The sequence below is a fragment of the Harmonia axyridis genome, chromosome 7 (assembly GCF_914767665.1).
Source record: "Harmonia axyridis chromosome 7, icHarAxyr1.1, whole genome shotgun sequence".
NCBI lineage: Eukaryota > Metazoa > Arthropoda > Insecta > Coleoptera > Coccinellidae > Harmonia > Harmonia axyridis.
The window spans coordinates 36636922-36656861 of NC_059507.1; the positions used below are offsets into that span (position 1 = coordinate 36636922).

Sequence of the window (19940 nt, forward strand, 5' to 3'; positions counted from 1 at the left end):
TTGGATCGTCTTGAAGCCCCTTCTCGGTCGGAAATTGTGAAACTGGTGGACAAAATTTGAGCTGTTGGGACCAGTCCGAATCGAAATGATGTGCGTAGTTCTAAAAAAACTGAAAATATTGCTGCTGTTACTCGTGATGTTAACGAAAGCTCTGGATCGTCAATCTCCACTAACGACATTACACCTTACATAAAGACTTAGGTCCTACGGTTTTCAAACTTGAGGAGATATAAGAACTCAAGCCGGCAACGACTTATATTCGCCCATTGTGTCCTTGAAATGAATCAAAATAATCCAGATTTTCATCGGAATATCATCTCCAGTGATGCCCATTTTCACCTCGGAGACTATGTTGATGAGCTGAGTTGTGTCTCGTAAACTCAAGAATGGAACTCGGAAAATTCAAGAATTATTGTTGAAAAGCCATCCATCCATCTCTAACGTTCTACTGTTTGGTGCGGTTTTTTGACTGCTGGTATGATTGAACATTACTTATTCGAAAATGAGGCTGCTGTAACTGTTGCGTTGAAAAAATACTACTAACGAGCTTTAACTAATGATTTATTATAGCCAGAATTGACAGATATTGATATGAACGTTTTTTCTCAAAAACAGCGTTACACTAGCAAGGATCCAATAGCAATTTTGCAAGAAAAAATTCCTCTCCGTGTTAATCACACCTGGCAATCGAGATCTAATGATTCAACACCTTCAAACTTTTTTCTTTGAGGCCTCGTGGAAAGTAAAGTTTAGGCTTATGTACCCACAATAAATTCAAGACCTTGAAGATAAAATTCTTGAAATTATCGAGGACATAGAGCCGTGAATGTGCGAAATGGTTATGGAAAATTTCATGATAAGAATATGGAGCTGCAAGCGTAGGTATTGTAGACATTTGAAAGGTATCTCTTCCTCCCTGACAATGAAATGAACATCCATTGATTTCTCCAATTGGAAAACCCTTTATATACTACATCTTTAGTAGATCTTCGTAGATTTTTACAGCAATAGGATGGTTTTTTTCGAAGGCGAACTCGAACGTAACCTCAAAATCCCATGACCTTAGGTGAATATTCCCATTTATGGCCTCTTTCAAACATCCCATATGATGCATCGAAATGGCTGGAACACTGACCAAAGCACCCAGAACGTAAAATATATTATTCCAGATACTTCCCAGACGGTTCATACAAATCTCCCGTCTCGCTCTATACACATTACTCCAATGAAGAATTTCGCCTCCAATTAACGTCGCAAAGTATCAAGCACAGAAAGAGAGAGAGAACCGTCTGGAAGATCTCCCAACGTTCCACACTCCCTCCTCCCACTCCTCATCGTTGGGGATCCGTCGAAGCGTGGGATTATTGCAATTCCGAAATCGTTGTCGCCGGGCAACCGTCCCGAAAAAGAATAAAATTACCGGCATTACATCATACGAAACGAGAGAGGGCCGTCCGTCATCTTCTTCTTCTTACTGGGAGAGCCTTCCGTATTTTCGAACCGTGTTTGGTTGATTTGGACGTGAGACGGGCCACCTGAGCTCAGTCGGCGTCGCAGCTACCTTGTCTGACACAAAGAGGTCGCTGGAAATGAATCGCTTCCACCGCTCGCCTGATCCAGATTCGTGTATTTATTGGGGAAGGCTGCCCATGGCGATATGTTGGCTTTTAGGGGTTGGGGAGGGTTCGTCTCAACGATCTTCCTTGAACAAAACATGACATCACGAGGTATTTTTATGAATCTTCAACTTTTTGGATTCTGTCCAGAATAATACACTGATGAGGAAAGAAAAGGATCAGCAAGATTTTAAACTATTTTTATCAATATACTCTCAAATTAATTCACAAATAGTTTGTTCCTTATCTATTTTTCATTAGAGCATATGAACTGAATATACGCAAAATGTAGACCAATTAGCTAAAAATTTTCCTGCCATTTCAGAAATTTTATAATTTCCGTAAAAATTTTAAGTGAGAAATATATTTGGATAATAATGATCAAGTGTTCCAGAACACAATCGGCATATTATGTTCTACGTGTACTGTGGTCGGCTGGCTTTGATTCTTGTGTCAAATGAACTTTATAATGATGGAGATACAAATCCAGACGCACAATTCGCCAAAGCGTGCCGTAAGAGAGGCCCAAGTGTTTTGAGCACAGAGGAATGGATAAATTATTGCGCCTGTTTGACAGATGCCATTCAAACAGAACTGTGAAATCCAGACCACGACATCGATAACCCAATTTTCAATTTTTATTCATCTCTATTTTGAGTCGTTAATGTGAAGCTATACCTCCAAACTTCAAAAAAGTTATTGTATAATTTTTTTGTTCATTGAATCGTCAATTTGATACCAATACATCCTCATAACTGCATATTTCATGCAACTGGGTCCAAATTGAAATTATTGAATATCATAATTCAATATTCCTATAGGGGAAACATGGGAACCAAATGAACGTGAACTGTAAGATACAATTTTATGATAATTCATAATATAGCAATTGGAATAATAGCAAACATCTGAAGCAATATATTATTCCGCATTTGGTCAGAAACATGGCAATAAACTCAGCTCAAGTACATGAAACTGTTCGTTGTATCGATTGTTCATACAAATTAGTGTATATGTTCATCGATTCGGTAACCGTTGTGGAAATTATTGTTTTCCAAGAATTAATTACGTTCTATTTTCGTTTCAGAATACGTACTGAGCAGCAACTCATCAGGATACCCGGTAGCAGTGAACTCCACGAATCAAATAAGGTGGGTGGCTTAATTTTGACGTTCCTGTTTAATGAAATATGTTGTTAGTGTTGGTACACAAGGGTTTGTCAACTGATAGTGGAATGATATCTTCCATCAGGCGTTTAATATATCTTCTTTGATTTCATTTATCGGTTCAAAATCTCTATTAATTCAATATACCCATGTTTCGGGTGTCCCAAATTCGTTGTCTAGTGAGAGGATCTCAGAATCCCTTTTGAGCTAGAAGAAAATGTATGGCACGTTTTCGGGCTCAATTTTTTAGACAATTAATTTGGTTAAAACCGCAACCTCATAAGTTCAGTTGTTTTCAATTTATGAGAGAAAATTGGAACAAGGCATGAAATGAAAAGTTCTTATTACTTATTTATTACTGGTGCTATCAATAACTTGATTTTTTTGCCATTAGTTTTGAAGTTATAATACAAACTTGTGTTTTTTCAAAAGTCAACCATATAAATTTTTATAACAAATGAAATCGCTTGATTCTTTCATTTCAAAAAATATATGAAACGATGTATAAATTTCTTATAAAACTATAAAATCAAAAGTTTCAGTTTCACACGGACAATGAACCAAGTGTTTATATTTGATAATCTGTGATCATCAGATAATTTAAATATTCGGTGGCCATCAAGGTCTCCGGATTTAACACTGTTAGATTTTTTTTTTGGTCACATTTGAAGAACAACATTTATCAATTTGAAAATGTTGAAATATTAAAAAAATCTAACAATTTTAAATCCGGGGACCTTGGTGGCCACCGAATATTTCAATAATCTGAAGTTCACAGATTATTATACGTAGGAATTTGGTTCATTTGCCATATGAAACTGAATTTTTTGGTGATTTTCATATCGTCCCAAAATATTCATATATCATGTTATTTATTATTATATATTTTTGAAAAGGAAGAAATTAAGCGATTGTATTTATTATAGAAATGTCCATGATTCACATTTAAAGAAGCACAAGTTTGTATCATAATTTCAAAACTAATTGCAATAAAAAACAAATGACTACATCAATGGATTCTACTGATGAAATTGCCTGTAAAACAATTTTGTTTCAAGTTGATAGCACCAGTGATAAACAAGTTATGGGAACTTTTCATTTGATGCCATTTTTCAATTTTCTCTTATAGCTTGAAAACAGTTGAATATATGAGGTTGCGGTTTTCACCAAATCAATTCTCTCAAAAATCGAGCCTGTAAATATGCCATTCATTTTTTTCTAGCTCAGAGGGATTCTGTGATCACCCCATTACACAATGAATTTGGGACACCCGATACAATATCATATCTAATTCAAAATTTTAATTTCCAATGACACTAAAAAATTGTGAGGGGTAGTTTAACTATTTTAAAACAGCCTGTTGAACTATTATTCAGGATTGTTCAAACTTGATGAAACAAGTGAATATATTTATATAGTCAAATTTCAAGGGTCGGGATTTCTTAGGGGAGGACATACTGTATATAATGATGGCTTTTATTCAGAATGGACGATCATATTTCTTTACCCCTTAAAGACAACTGTTAACTTTTTAATATGACGAAAATTTTATTTTCGGCGAACATGACTCCTTCAAAATTATTTTTTTATGGGTGTGCAGCACTTGGATACATTGGGACTTGTCGAAGCTCGTTAGGGTTGGAAAATCCTGTAAGAGTATAATAACTTGGCCATTTGATACCAAATAGGTATTGATAACAAGAAAAGTTCTCTAGAAATAGTATATTATTCATAAGGAGGAGAAGTGTCACTTTTCATGGCTAGCCTGTGTAATTGAAAGCGGGCCATGAAATGTCACTTCTTCTCCAAATAAAATATTTTATTTTTTTTGCAAACATTTTGAATTTTATAGAAATCTGGAGAACCAATTTTTAGATGAGATTTATATTAACTATCGTTATAATTGATTGGCCAATGGAAAATTTGCCTAGTTGCGGTTATCATGTTGAATTAATTGTGACAGATATGAAGTATAATTGATAGGTGATAGTTATCATTGCTATGAAATTTTTTCTCTGGCGAAGAAAAAGTAAAACTTTTCTATGATCTTCTCAGTCAAAATATGACGCTGTTATTGTACGTTTGAAAAAAAAAGATATTTATTTTTCATCAAATTTACTGATTATTCTTCAATTCAAGCTTTCCAATCGAATAGTTGAGTAGAGATCGCTAAAATCTCTGTCGTAACAAATTGAGATAAAGCTTATCCATGCGTAATCTGAAAAGAAAAAAACGAACACTTAGTAGTGTTCAGATATTACTCGAAACGTGTCAAAAAAATTTCCTCTCAGATGATAATAAGGTCTGCACGGCCATTAGCTTCAGCTTTGTAGTCTTTTTTCCACTCAGATTGGTCCTCTTCATCTTTCCGAATTATTCAGAAAAAATCCACCCCACCCCTGTTGAAATATCGAGGTCGCCAGGGTAGAAAATGCGAATTTCCCCAGCTTTTAAACAGTAATGGAAAACTGAACAGAAACGAGAGAAAAATCGTTGTTTCCAACGTCCATCCCAGGGTAAAATTAAGAAGAAAGGGCGAACAATGAAATTATGCGGCACAAAAGTCAGAGCCCCGTTGTTAATAGATAGAAAAAAGATAAGGAGATAATAATAGAATTATAAAGATATCATTCAGAGATGTCACCGACAGAGGGCGCCCTGAAAGCTAAGCAGTGCCGCGAAAGGACGCGATAAGATGCTCTTTCCCCTCGGTAAATATGAGCGGACGATAAGGCAGATCCCTGCTGGTTCCCGCATTCAACTTGCTCCGTTGCCTTTCTGTGCTTCGTGACGTTTGGCCGAAAACAGTGCAAACGTTGACTCGAATTTGCCTTTGGTCTTTTGCATACATATAGAGTATTTATAATTCAGTAACAAGACTTTAGATAAAAAAGCTTTTTTTCCATAAACATTTATCTGCAAACTCTCCGTTACCTATCTACAGAGCGTTACAAATTCTAGATTTTTCGTTCAAAGCTCTTTCTCTTGTTGTAGAGCTCCATGTGTGAAAATCTACCAGTAGCGCAATATCTGCCAGGAGATTTTCACAATCATTCAGTATACTGGATGAAGTAAGCCCTAGAACGTCAGTCAAATTTTGATACACATTGTATATTGAATAGAACTTAGCATTCTATAACCTCAAGGCGGCGCGATCCCTGGAATCATACTGCAAGGGGTCTTTGTTAACCCGGGAGTGCCGTAACACCATGAAGCAAATGGCCAGAGGTAATACAGTTACTCTACTATGGGTACCAGGACACTGTCGTGTTGAAGGAAACGAAAAAGAAGATGAACTTGCAAAAAGTACATCAAGGTTAACACCTGCTGTACCTGAGCCTTTCTGTGGCTAGGAAAAGACTAATATGAGGCAGCGATCCAGCAATGAGAGTTGAATAACAGGATAACCCACTGGACAAACACTCCTGGACTTACTCAGGCCAATAAATTCGTGATGATTTCACCTCCTATGTCAGAAAGTTCTTGAAGCTGCCACGATCTGAGCTTCGGTTGATGGAAGGACTGCTGACGGGGCACTGTCGGTACAAACATCATTTGTACCGTATAGGAAAGTCAGCAGATGAGATTTGCGGCCTCTGTGGATCAGAAGCAGAAACAGTTGAACACATGGTATGCAAGTGTCCAGAGCTGGCTGGCCGTGAGGTAACGGCCATGAGCTCTAAGGAGGTTATCAGTTCTATCAACGCTATTGACGACCTCCTTGGGTTTCTATGAATGAGTAGGGTACAGAACAAAAGATCTACATGGTCGCAGTTTTCGGAAGGCTTACCGAGCCACAACGACCCCAGTTCAAATAATAATAATGATAGCACTCCATAAACACTGACAAAATGCAAGAACTTCTGAATAGAATTTCATATAGTCGTAGGTTTCATCATTTGAAAAAGGAACATGAAGTGGGATTTTTTTTCTAAAATATTCGAAGGTATATTCTTCTTCTTGATAGTGCCAATTCGTTATCGGATATTGAAGACCATTCTGGCTATTGTGACCTTATTCACTGCTGCACGAAACAGTCCAATTGTTGTTTCCGAGAACCAGACTCTCAAATTTCTGAGCCACGAAATTCTCCTCCTGCCGGGACCTCTCCTTCCCTCAACCTTGCCCTGCAGTATTAGCTGGAGAAGGCCGTATCGTTGTTCATTCCGCATGATGTGGCCCAAGTACTCCAGTTTCCTCCTCTTCACGGTGTCAACAATTTCAGTTTTCTTGTTGACTAATATTAGTCTTTCATTGGTCATGTGCTCTGTCCAACTGATTCGGAGTATTCTTCTGTAGAGCCACATCTCGAATGCTTCAAGCTTCTTACACGAAGCTTCAGTAAGCGTCCATGACTCCACCCCATACAGAAGCACAGGAAAGACATAGCACTTCAGAAGTCGTACTTTGGTCTTCACGTTCAGGTCGTGATTCGTGAGAAGTTTTTTCATTTTAATGAAAGCAGCTCTTGCATTTTCAATTCTACCGCGGATTTCCCTCGAATGATCCCATTCATCATATATTATATTACTAACGAAAAAAAAAAAACAAATAACGCCGAAATAAAAATTCCATCTCGAATATCCTCCCAATCGTGAGTTGTCCCAATCTGACATGCATCCCGATCCCCCCTCCATTGTAAACAACAGTACCATAACAGTTATGAAGATCCGACACGAACCAAAATCTGTTTTTATTCATGAGGCATTCCGGATAGAATCGGTTCGATCGATATTTCGGGGGTCAACTTTGACAGCGCGTAAAATTCGGTCGAAAGAAATGTGCGTGACTCGTCGAACAGACTTATCGGACCCTTTTCCATTTTCCCGTATCCTGTTTACATTCTAATGGCGACGTATCAACAAGCCGAATGATGAGATGCACCCGCGGAGATACGCATCAGGGTGGTGTACTTCGAATAATAATCAAGCCTTGGAATCGAGGGAAAACAAATTTTGCGTCATGATGAAATTTTCAGTGTTGACGTTTTTCGATACTTGGGTTTTGAAGGTGATGATTGCCATCTGAAATCCAGAAGGTCCATTGTCTTGCTGTAATTGTAAGGATAAGTCAAATATTTGATTGACTTGGTTGTTACCGGGTTGAAATCGATTCAATTGATATCAAATAAATACAAGTTCTAATTATCACCATTTGTCCACAAGAGTTGTTTCGCTACACAAAATGTAAGAAACCTGAAGATGCTAATGTGTAGCCAAATAATTGTTATTTACATAATAAAATAGTGAAAATTCGAATGACTCAAGTTATGTATATCAAGGAAAATTCAATGAAAAATGACGAGTCTTTCACATTAATATAATTTCACTGTTTCAAGTACCGTTGCCATTCTGACATTCTTAACAACATGGTTTATTATTCAGCTCTATCTCGTAGAATGAAATTATCGAATCACTCAATGACATAATCATGGAGCGTCATAAACTTACACACCGATTGTGTACCAACTTCATTAAAATAGCTTTTATAGTTTTCAAGAAAAAAAATGGATAATTGATCGGTTTATAATTTCCAAAAACTTTTAAAGACGGTGAAGAATAGTTATTTATAATACAAGTGCAGAAGGCATTGATATTCTTCCACGAGTTCAAAATTTAAAAACGAGCCACGAAGTGGCGAGTTTTGGAATGAACGAGTGGTAGAATGAGCCTTCTGTACGAGTATTATACATTATTTTCTCTAATTCATTGCATTTTCATTGAAATTAATGAAATATTTCCATAAATATAATTTAGTGATTTTTGCATTGAGAAATGTTGGTTGGCAGAACTGATTTCTTTAAGACAAATTGATGAATTGACAGATAAAGCCGTGGCGGAAAGTTCGGAGTACCAACATAGAATAATAAAATATAACCATGAAAACTGTGCGTTTCTGATATATTCTCGCACGATTTTGTTCTACAAGATGTGGAAGAATGAACGGAATAACCACAGAATTAGAGAAACAATAATTCCTAACCTGAATGGCTTGTCAAAAGTCAAAAGTTGATAGCTTCAAAAGTGACAGCTGCCTTTCATGAAAAATCCTCTTTTTGAATGGTGTTGTTTATTTAGTATTTTATTGAGCTATTTGTTTCGCTAAAGTTCATTCACCTTTTTTAGTATTTGGTGAATAAATTAATAATATGAAGTTTATATTTTTGGGAAACATTTAATATTTCGAAATTTTCATGGAGATACGCAATGTAAGTTTTTACAAAATAGGACGTTATACGGATTCAAGATTGAAAGTGTCATGTGATCTGTTTCGTATTTAGTTGGATTTATGAATTCCTCTAATTCCAGAACTAGAACTATTAACATTATTAAGAGAACATCTATATAATGACACAAAATTTTTAACTTCGGAAAAAGCACCTCTTCGAGCGGGAATCGAACCCGCATTTCACAAATCACTAGTTCAGTGCTCTCACCAATATGCTCTCAATTATTTTCAGAAGAAAAATCATTATTTCATATGAAATTTTTTTTGAATAATAAAGTTGCGATCGCTCAATAAGTTCATTCTCCAGACTCTAAGTCTGAAATCGTCGACGTTGCCATGTCTAAGACAAGTCGCGGAATTCATCTCAACTCGTCTCGACAGAATTATTAAAAAATTCATGGTTCGAATGCTCCTCGCGATTTCGAATCATCATAAATTCCGTTCTTTCATCAGAGACGCAGCGAAATCTCCCAGGACCGGATCCACCGAAGACGCACGGTGACGAAAAAACGTCAGGTCGTATATGAAGAACACGTCCGGATGCGAAAAGTCGATGACAGCTCTTGTATAGAGGGAAGAACCGAAAATGCGGGAATTTTCCCTGGTTGGAGAATGAGAATATCAACCGGAGTTATTATCTTTTTCTCGGGAAGACATGTCTGTTCGGAAGTTGTTTACACGTTTTAATACTAGGACCTGTTGTTTATGGTGAGCCATATTGGCTTTCCCTACGCGAAACATGGCAGGCCGAACAGGAAAATTGGCTTTATGGGGGACAATGCTCTCTCAACGGCATAACGTTTCGATTTTGAACATTCGTCATGGAAAATAGCGACCTATTATTCGTCATCATCAATTAATTATTTTAGGTTGTATGTTTGGTGTCCATAATAATGGATTCAATAGAATAAATATACTTGATTTGTGTTGAATAAGTAGAGAACGATGTTTATACACTGCGCAAAAAAATTAACGCACATTCTGAAAATCTCAATTTTAATGAAATTTTACTCTACATTGACTTTATAACTTATTTTTATGTTCTCTCGGGAAGGTTTTGAACGAATTAAGACACATTAAATGGAAGAAAAATTCAGGATTTCACCGAATCTTATGTGAAAGAAGAGAAATAAACAATTTTCGAAATACTGGAATGCTGATAAGTGATTTAATACTTGGTATTTTCACCCCTTACGTTAATTACAGCTTGGCAACGACGGTTCATACTCAAAATGAGTGATCTTAAAATGTTCGGATCTAATCCTTCCCAGATTTCTCTGAGTTGGATTCCTAAGTCATAAAGAGTAGCTGGATGATTTTCTGAACTTCTCAGCTTTCTATTGAGGTTGTCCCAAACCTGCTCAATCGGATTGAGATCTGGACTTCTTGCTGGCCATTCCATTCGAGAGACTTCAACCTCTTCAAGGTACTCCTGAACGATGCGCGCACGATGGGGTCTGGCATTATCGTCCATAAAAATGAAATTTTCACCAATGTATGGGGCAAATGGCCCTACATGCTCTTCAAGAATGTTCCTTATATACCTATCAGCATTCATAGCTCCATTATCAACGACCACTAGGTCTGTGCGAGCAGTCAAAGATATTCCACCCCATAGCATAATCGATCAAGTGATAGTACGTGGGAGCAACGTCTAGAGAATACGGCGAGTAGGGCAGGACTTCCCATTTCAACGTTACCAAGTATATCTTGACCACTTCCGCAACATGGGGTCGAGCATCGTCATGCTGTAAAATCACTTTATCATGTCTCTTGTTGTATTGCGGCCGTTTATCTTCAAATCTTCGGCACGAATGCATTATTTCCGTTCGATTCTTTCACTAATTGCGGCTTCAATATAGGTATTTGAGAGCATTCGATGAGCCTCAGCCAAAGATTTATTCATATTAAAGCAAAAAATCAAAACCTCTCGCAAATGACGAGAATTTAGCTCGCATGCTGTCATGTTTCATCGAGAAACATTGTGATGCAGACACAAATCGACTAATATTCTGATGCCGTTATGTTTTCAAATACATAAGCTTATTGTATGACATCTACGATCTATTCATTTCGACTACCACTTACCGCTACAGCCATCTATTGCAAAACGGCGGAAGCAAAGTTGTACACCTTATAATTACTCAAATGATTTGATTCTCATACCAAATAACCAGATAATATCCTTGTCATCTTGAACGTGCAAAAAATCCTCGAAATTAAATTCGGAGATGCGCAAAGGCCTATGTTGATATTCGCCCATAATGAGATGGAAAAAAGCTATCGCATCAGCCCCTGGCCATGATCACAAATATTAATATCATGAGTTAATGTTTATCCTATAGATAAATACAGGGTTAAATTTTTAATCCTCATAAACGATCGTAACGAATGTTGTGCCCGGGGTGGGATGTCCGATATTGAATTTCAAATTGTAGCTCGAGGCTCGTTCATCCATGAAAATTATGAAATGACACGTAATTTACTCTGCCGCTAATCTTTACATGAAAAATTCCATTTTTTCCGCGACCATGCTGATCTGCGCCCAGGGGACCGAGTACAGATGCGGAATTCTCACAATTGGTAGACGAAAAAAAATTCGGAAGAGTATTATTGACGCCGGGTGAGAACCATTTCGAGCACGTCCAGAAATGGATGAATAAATTTCAATAATTAAAATGAATCTCACTACATACGGAAAAAGGCTCGGAACTCTAATACAATTATCACAAAAATAAAAAAAAATATAGTGCAAATAATATTTTACACTATCTCGCTTTCTGGATTTACTATATTTGTTTACAAGACAGTAAATTCTCTGTTCTGATTGCTATCGATAAGTGTCGATAAGTGATTTCAACAACGGCGACGCATTGACAACTCAACGATCTCTACAAATAATAAATTTAATTTCTTAAAATTTCTCTAGGTGTGAAGCACAATGATTGTGTCTTTTCGGGGTTCATCCTCATTCTATTAGCATTAAACCATTGTTGAGCATCCGCCAATGTCTTTCTTTTGCTATCATCTAGTTCCTGTTGGTTGAGGGCCGAATGGAGGAAGCTGGTGTCATCCACAAACATAACCACTTCCACCTGTTCTATATTCGCGGGCAGATCATTAACATATACCAGAAAAAAAATTGGTCCCAAAATTGATCCCTGTGGAACTCCACTTTCGACCAGTTCCCAGTTAGAGTATTCTTCATCTATTTGTACTTGTTGGTACCTTTTTTCAAGGTAGCTGGTCATCAACTTCATAACAACTCCCCTTATTTCATAAAACCTCAACTTCTTTAGCAGGAGTGAGTGATCAATACTGTCAATACTGTAAGCTTTGCTAAGATCACATGAGGATAATTCGCATTTCCTTCCTGCATCAATGGCGTCAGCGATCTTTCGTAGGATTATTATTATAGTATTGTGTGATATCGTATGTGAAGGAAATATTGAAATGTTCTGAAAATTTTACATTAAGTGCCAAGTAATGAATATGCTGATCCAACATCAGTGCTTATATTTGTTGTGTGGATCATTCATATGAGATTTTGTTATTATAAAGGGGGGTCACAATAAATTTATTCCCAGTAGGAGCAAAAACGCCATAGAGCACAACAATGTAAATCAACAATATGAAAGAAAATCTCCATACCACGCATCTCTTCTCTGAGTACTTTCATATGTTGATATTCGTCAGAACGAGGCACCCCCGCGTGGCGACCTCAGTCGAAACTAATTTCGATGCAGTTTCGCAGCCGCCTAACCGAAAAAAGGCCCCTCGACATTTTTCGATGAGTTATCATCATGTGGGGCGAGGCAAAGTGGAAACTTTCGAACGGTAAATTGTTATTTATGTCGAAACGCGTGGGCGATTGAATTGTTTCTCTCTTTGTCGCAGGGGAAACCCCGACAATGCCTGGAAGAAATTAAAAACACAATTTTCCCGGGTTTCCCTTTCCGCGCACCGTAAGGAACATTCAATTTTCTTCGAACATGTTATTGGTTTCCGCATGGAGGGGGATTGGAATGAATAAATAATGGTTAAGGGTTACGGGAGAGTTGGAATTGGGCGGTTCAATCAATTTTGGAAAGTCGTGGTTATTTCGTTATGTTTTTCATTTCATTTATATGATAGAAGTGAAACTATTGGGTTTACAGGGTGGGCAAATTTCGATGTTTTAGCACTACAACGTTTGAAACAGATGAGATAGACAAAATCTGATACCCCATTCTCGGTCTCTTTTTCTGAGAAACTAACAAGGGTAGTATTCATTTTTGGCCACCTTCCTTTGGTTTCGAGTTATAAGCGAAAATTGGAAAAATGGCGATATCGAAAAACATTTATATCTCCGCTGATACTGATGCTAGAGCTCTGAAATTAAAACATTATACAGGCACTTTTTTACGTAGAATCCAGTAGTGGCGTGCTCGTATTTTCAAAGGGGTTTTTAATTACGAAGCTATGACCCAAAGTTATGTTTTTTCAAATAGGAACACAAGATTTTTGTGCCATTTTCTGAGAGCTTAATTTTTCCCGATTTCAAAAGTATATAACATCGTATAAAAATAAATAACAGAAAATGGCCAAAAACCTTTTTTTACTTAAGAGTCTCAATATTTCTATGATTTCAACTGTTGATGAGCACAGAAAATTTGAGCTTTCTATAACAAGAGCAGTGTCCTTCCGTCAATCTGATTATTTCTATGCTTTTCACTTATTTCTACAAAATTCGAATCTAGGTTTTCCGAGATGCAGAATTGGAGGCATTACTTGATCAAGACTCGTGCCAAACGCAACAATAATTGACAGGATCACTTCCACACTTGGATTTTCCCCACAATATACTATTTTTTCGAAATAGGCTTCAACCTCGACAATCATGATTAGAGCCAAATATTTATTCCTAGAGCTTTCTTTTGTGGTCTGCAAAAAGCCAGTAATCACTTGGAGGCAGATCTGGCGAACAAGCTGGGTGATCAAGCAGTTGCAAGCGAAATTCATTCGATTCAGTCATGGTTTTCATCTATTGATGACAAAGAGCATTGCTGAATAGTTATTTTTAATACAAGTGCAGAAGGTATTGATATTCTTCCACGAGTTCAAAATTCAAAAACGAGCCACGAAGTGGCGAGTTTTTGAATGAACGAGTGGTAGAATGAGCCTTCTGTACGAGTATTATACATTATTTTCTCTAATTCATTGCATTTTTATTGAAATTAATGAAATATTTCCATGAATATCATATAGTGATTTTTGCATTGAAAAATGTTGATTGGCAGAACTGATTTCTTTAAGGCAAATCGATGAATTGACAGATAAAGCCGTGGCGGAAAGTTCGGAGTACCAACATATAATAATAAAATATAACCATGAAAACTGTGCGTTTCTGATATATTCTCGCACGATTTTGTTCTACAAGATGTGGAAGAATGAACGGAATAACCACAGAATTAGAGAAAAGGTTTTTTTGCAATTGGATTTTTTTTCCCAATATATGCACTCTGCTCGAGAGGAGGCATTATGGGTATCGCGCTGCATTCTACTTTGGCCCCGGTAGATTTATGGGGGTCGCCGCGTTGCAGCAGAGTCACCTATCTACGATGGTGTCCGAGGTTGTTTAAGACAGAGATCGCTGGATTTCTTAACTGAAGAGTCGACACCAGTGATCTCGGAACTAAAGACGCATAATCCTGATGGAAAGGGCGCACTTATGTAAAATTTGAATCGAGAAAGTCTCGCCAAACTATTGAATAACGTTATTTAATATTCACTATTAATGGTTTTACCTTTGTCAATATAGTCAAGCAAGTCACATTGTAAAAACACTGCCTCCTGATGTTTGCAACTGCACCGCAGCTTCAATTTACAATAGCTCAAACCACTTCGTGGAGTTTTTTGTTGTTTTCTTAAAAAAAATCAAAATTTTGGGGACCGAAGCATACAGCAATACCGATGGTTCTTCAGGCATGCTTAAAGTCACCATACTTCCTTCAAACCGTAGCTCAACGATGTGAGACAATCTCCTTGGAAGTTATTGAGGGTAAAAATCTTATCGATCCCTACAACTAAACCTAAATCCAACCCCGGCACTAAAAACGCCCACTTGTATATAAAAACCAAGAGTAGTCGACTAAGCGGAAAGCCAAGTGTTCAAGTTACCTCACCGATATTCAAGCAGCTCGCGAGGGTAACGAGAGCACCGGCCAGAATAAGAGGCGACTAAACCCCTTAAAAATAATTATATTTCAGAGCCCGAGCTGTGTTTGTCGCAGCATTAATCAGAGGTGTCCAATTGCAGCGTATCTCTACAGTTACCGCTTCTAATTTGCTACAGCAGATCGGCGTAAGTCGAGCGCGCCCTCTGCGCTGTTATAATGGAAGTAAATTACAAGGAGGACCTGATTCGATGTGACAACTGGCTCTTTTATTAGCTCGCCCAGATTCCGAGGTGTGCTCGGTCGCTTCGTTAGGACTGAATGGATTATCGGTTTGTTGCACATCGACGGGGGCGGCTGCCAATCATCTCGTACACGGTTGATGGATTTGCACGTCTCGAATACTTCAAATTGTCGACATTTGTTAGAGAAGCACTCCCGAATCACCGAACAACTATAGTTTTCCACGAGTATCGAATAAAGTTTTCATTATGCGTGTATTTGCCCAAGCAATGTGATATTCATTATTCAGAGGTTCCAGTTCAATTTATAGGATTAGGACTATTGAACACAAATGACCAATTTGGACTAGGCCAACGTTGTGGTCTATATAATTAGGCTTCAACAAGGCTACAGAGAAAAACAAAATAGGTATAAGTTGAAGTGAAAAATATGTAAAGAAAAAGAAGTACAATTTCCAAGTATGTAATAATATCAAACTATATTAATTATCTATCTGCTTAGTGTATCAGCAAAATGCCATCAACATAACCATTGTCAAACAGAAGATTTCCACGCTATTACGTAGGAATCATAATCGAAAGTAACCCAAGGAGAATGCATGTCATCGAGGGAGAATAGCGATATACCGGTTTCCCAAGGAGATAGTTCACCATATTGGCTAACAGGATTTAGAAATGGTTTGACTAGATGTGTACTTCTTGAACTAGTCAGTTCTGGACTCTAAGCTAATTTCAGGTTAGCTTTGGAATTTCATCGTGAATTATCTGCTTAAACAAATATCAAAATTATTACATTATTGTGCGCAAACCTTTTCTATCTGATAATTTTTTTTGATATATACTGCAGTTTAGAAATATAATTCCAACTGCCTCTGATAAGGATAGATAGTGAAGGTTTTGGCACAATGATATCATAATTTCGATATTTATATTAGATTGCCTTCATCAATTAGACCTTTTTATCTTCATAACTGAAGCTTAAAATTGCCACCAATAGATAACTGTCGCATGAACTTCTTTGCTTAGGACGGAGAAAATTTTCGGAACTACTTCTAAACCCATCAAGATTTAAGACCCTGCAATCATAGCAGAGTCACTTTCTTGCTCCTAGCTTCTTCTCCTACCTTATCAGGCCACCCTGACCTTGGCGATCACTTCAGAGAGTCCTTGTCGGTCTTCTGTCAATCTGAATAGTTTCTCGACGGTGCTGATGCCGGTCCAATCTCGAACGTTCTTCAGCCTTGATATTTGACAGCTTACTCGTCCTCGATGCCCCTCCCTTTTGCCCTTCATTAAAAAGTATAGTATCGAATATTGTCCTCGCCTTAGAAGGTGCCCTAGATAGGAAGTTTTTTCAAGTTTGATAATCTTCAGCAGGCCCCTATTACTATAAGCCCTGCTTAGAAACTCAGTATTTGTTGTGGTCCATTAGATTCTGAACATACGGCGGCGAATCCAAATTTCGAACTTTTCCAGCATATTGAGGGTGTTGACTTTTAGAGTTCATGTCTCCACTCCATATAATAAGACTGACCTTATGTAGCATTTCATCAATTTTTGGCGGCTTTTCAGGTTCAGGTTGTCGTTATATATATATAGAAGAGATCTTATATTGTTGAAGTTGGATCAGGTTCTCTCAATGCGAAATCTATTTTCTTTGTCGCGTGATGTGTCTTCTGTTACATTGCAACCAAGTTTGGACTAATGGCCAACAAGTTCAACGGATAGCAAAGCCAAGCTGAGGTCCCTGGAATCATATACTCAGGAATCTCTAATGATATGGGAGTGCCGTAATACGTTGAAGCAACTGGCCAGAGCCAATAAAGTTACTTCTTTATGGGTACCGGGACATTTTGGTATTGAAGGAAATGAAAAAGCCGATGAACTTGCAAAAGGGGCATCAAGTTTGTGGTTTTGGACGATACCAATAGAAGACAGTGGTCCAACAATGGGAGAGGGACAATAGGCATACCCTCTTTAGAAATACTCCGGGTCTTGCTCAGGCAATGAAATTTGTGGTGCATTCACTGACCTATACTAGAAAGCTCCTGAAACTACCATTGGGCTTGAGATAATGGTGAGACTGCTGACACGACACTGTTGGTGCAAATAACTTTTATACCTCCTAGGTAGGTTAGCAGATGATATATGCAGGCTCTGTAGAAGGGAGGTTGAAATAACCGAACACATACCTTGTGTGCAAATGTCTGGCGCTGACTGTCCTAAGAACCACTCATATGGGAAAATCAGTTCTGGATACTCACACAAGTAATAGCCAAGATTTCTTTAACAGCATCGACGTCCCCTCTGGGTTTGTATGAATAGGTAGGGTTAAGAACTGAAGATAAACTTGGTCGCAGTTCTCGGCAGCCGTAACGACGCTGATTTAGTGAAATAATTAATTTTAGTAGATTGCATAGAGCTGTCGACATCCTAAATTTTATTTGATCATTCCTGACAATGAGAAAAAAAAAGTTTCATACCAAAAAATTGTGTAATAACCGAATCAGGTCAGCATCGTCCGACAGATAGAGAACTCCCAATTCGCCAACCACATTCGCCGGCTGACATTCCGCGTCGCCGAAATCGAAACGAAGATGTCAAATTCCAGCGTCATCAGTTCACCTGTGCATGTTATCTCGTCGATAGATATGGCAGTCCCGGTATTCCTCCATCGCTGACCCGAATTCTCGCGGACCGAAGCCGGAAATATCATGCATGAAATCCTAATTTTCATACCCGTACCCGGCATCCGATCCGGAATCGGCATTCCATCGATAAACGAACGTTGAAGCAGCGTTGCCCAGGTCCGTGTGTTTTTTTTTTTTTGGGGCTGGCTAGCAACGAGTTCATTACTTGGTAATGTTGAACAAATAAGTTGGGGGCAGGTACGATTATACAACTTTCGAGGGTTTGTTCCACTCGAAACTCGGGAAGAGCGAGCAGCGGTGTGTGGGAGTTTTTAATGGAGTGTTTCTCGTAAAAACAACGGGGTTAAATTGAGGGGTCACTTACACTAGGCGCCGTAAAAAACTGGTTAATTCGAAGGTGATTATATTATGTTCTGCATTAATTGCACATTCGGGAGTTAGATTCATGATGGTTGGTTTGCAGCAAGGTTCACATTAATTTGTAAAGGTCGAATGAGTCTACTACAATTTAATTTGAATATCAAAATTATAACATCTTTGTGCCAAATCCTTTACAATTCTGCTAGAATTGAAATTTCAATTGACCGAATATTATAACCAACCAAAGGAAAAATAAATTATCCAAAACTTTACAAATTTAGTAAACGGTTAACAAATTGAATAGCTCAATTAACCTAATGACAGACGTACGTTTTGGATATTTAGAAACTTAAAACTTATATTATTATATATTCATTCCACTAACATGAATTTGAGGACACCTTGGGTTAACTGAAAGAAACTGTTCACCTGATTAGGATTTATATAGATAGCATTCTTAACAAGTAGTCATAGATCTTCTCTCTTTCTCTTTTGCGAAATAGGTATACAAATCAGCATTTACAATTGAACACATATATTGCATTGCCTTATCTTCATCAAGAGATTCATTCATAGTCAAAATCAATCAAGAAATTCTAAACAGAAAATTTAGCTCTCTAAGAGGCGCAACTTAGTCGCCAACCAAGTTGACAACTTCACAAGTTGGCGACTAAGTTGCTCGTGTGTGGGCTAGTTGGTGGTTGATAATCCAAGTTACCAACTTAGTGACAACTAAGTTGGCAACAAATCAATATTTACCATAGAAATACTAGTGTTATGGTCAACTAAGTTTGTCAACTTAGTTGACCATAACACGTATACCCGTTCCACAGAATAGCTAGGGAGATAATATATGAATACCTGTTGAAATTGTTATCTCTGTCAATCCCTGCCAGAGAAACAAATACATGCTAGTGAAATAAATATAACACGTTGTTAGTTCGTAGGTTCAGTGAGTTTTTTGAATTAGAAAACCTAATAAGTAGAAATTGTATTGAAAAATATAAAAATCTTGAAAAGTTCAACTGTCTTTATTCAGTTATTCCATTTATATCATTAACCGTTTTCATCATTAACCATTTATATTATTAACCGTTTGCTTTATTTATACAGTTTCGGATTATTTATTTTTCTTTTGGTTGGTTTTGATATTTTGTCTATTGGAATTGTATTTCTAGGCAAAAACGTATAAATCAAGAAGATATCTCAAATTGTGAAAATTTTGGCTCAATGATGTCATAATTTTGATATTCATATCAGAGTGGACAAAAATAAAATAGTTTTGTGTGCTCATAAAGCAACACGTAACATTTTTTATTAGACTCGTTTCACACTTAAACGGTTCGATTCGGTTAGGTGCGTATTTGATTCGTTTTCGGTAGTGCCTAAAACGAATGAAAAAAATGTGTGTAAACGACCAATTGCTTTTGTGAACTCTGGACCCGAATGGAAACCGAACGAAACCGATTTGTGTCGAGGGGGCTTTCGGTTCTATCAGTTATCTATTAGGTACTGAACACAC

General features: G+C 37.5%; 1 protein-coding gene across 2 annotated transcripts in view; it reads left to right on the top strand.

The window, feature by feature from the left end:
• Positions 1–19940, top strand: part of LOC123685226 (teneurin-a) — a 556414-nt gene that overhangs the window by 336222 nt on the left and 200252 nt on the right. For both annotated transcript variants that reach the window (XM_045624845.1, XM_045624846.1), the window contains exon 7: positions 2704–2767. In XM_045624845.1, the coding sequence (XP_045480801.1) occupies positions 2704–2767 (64 nt within the window). The remainder of the gene's footprint in view (positions 1–2703; positions 2768–19940) is intronic.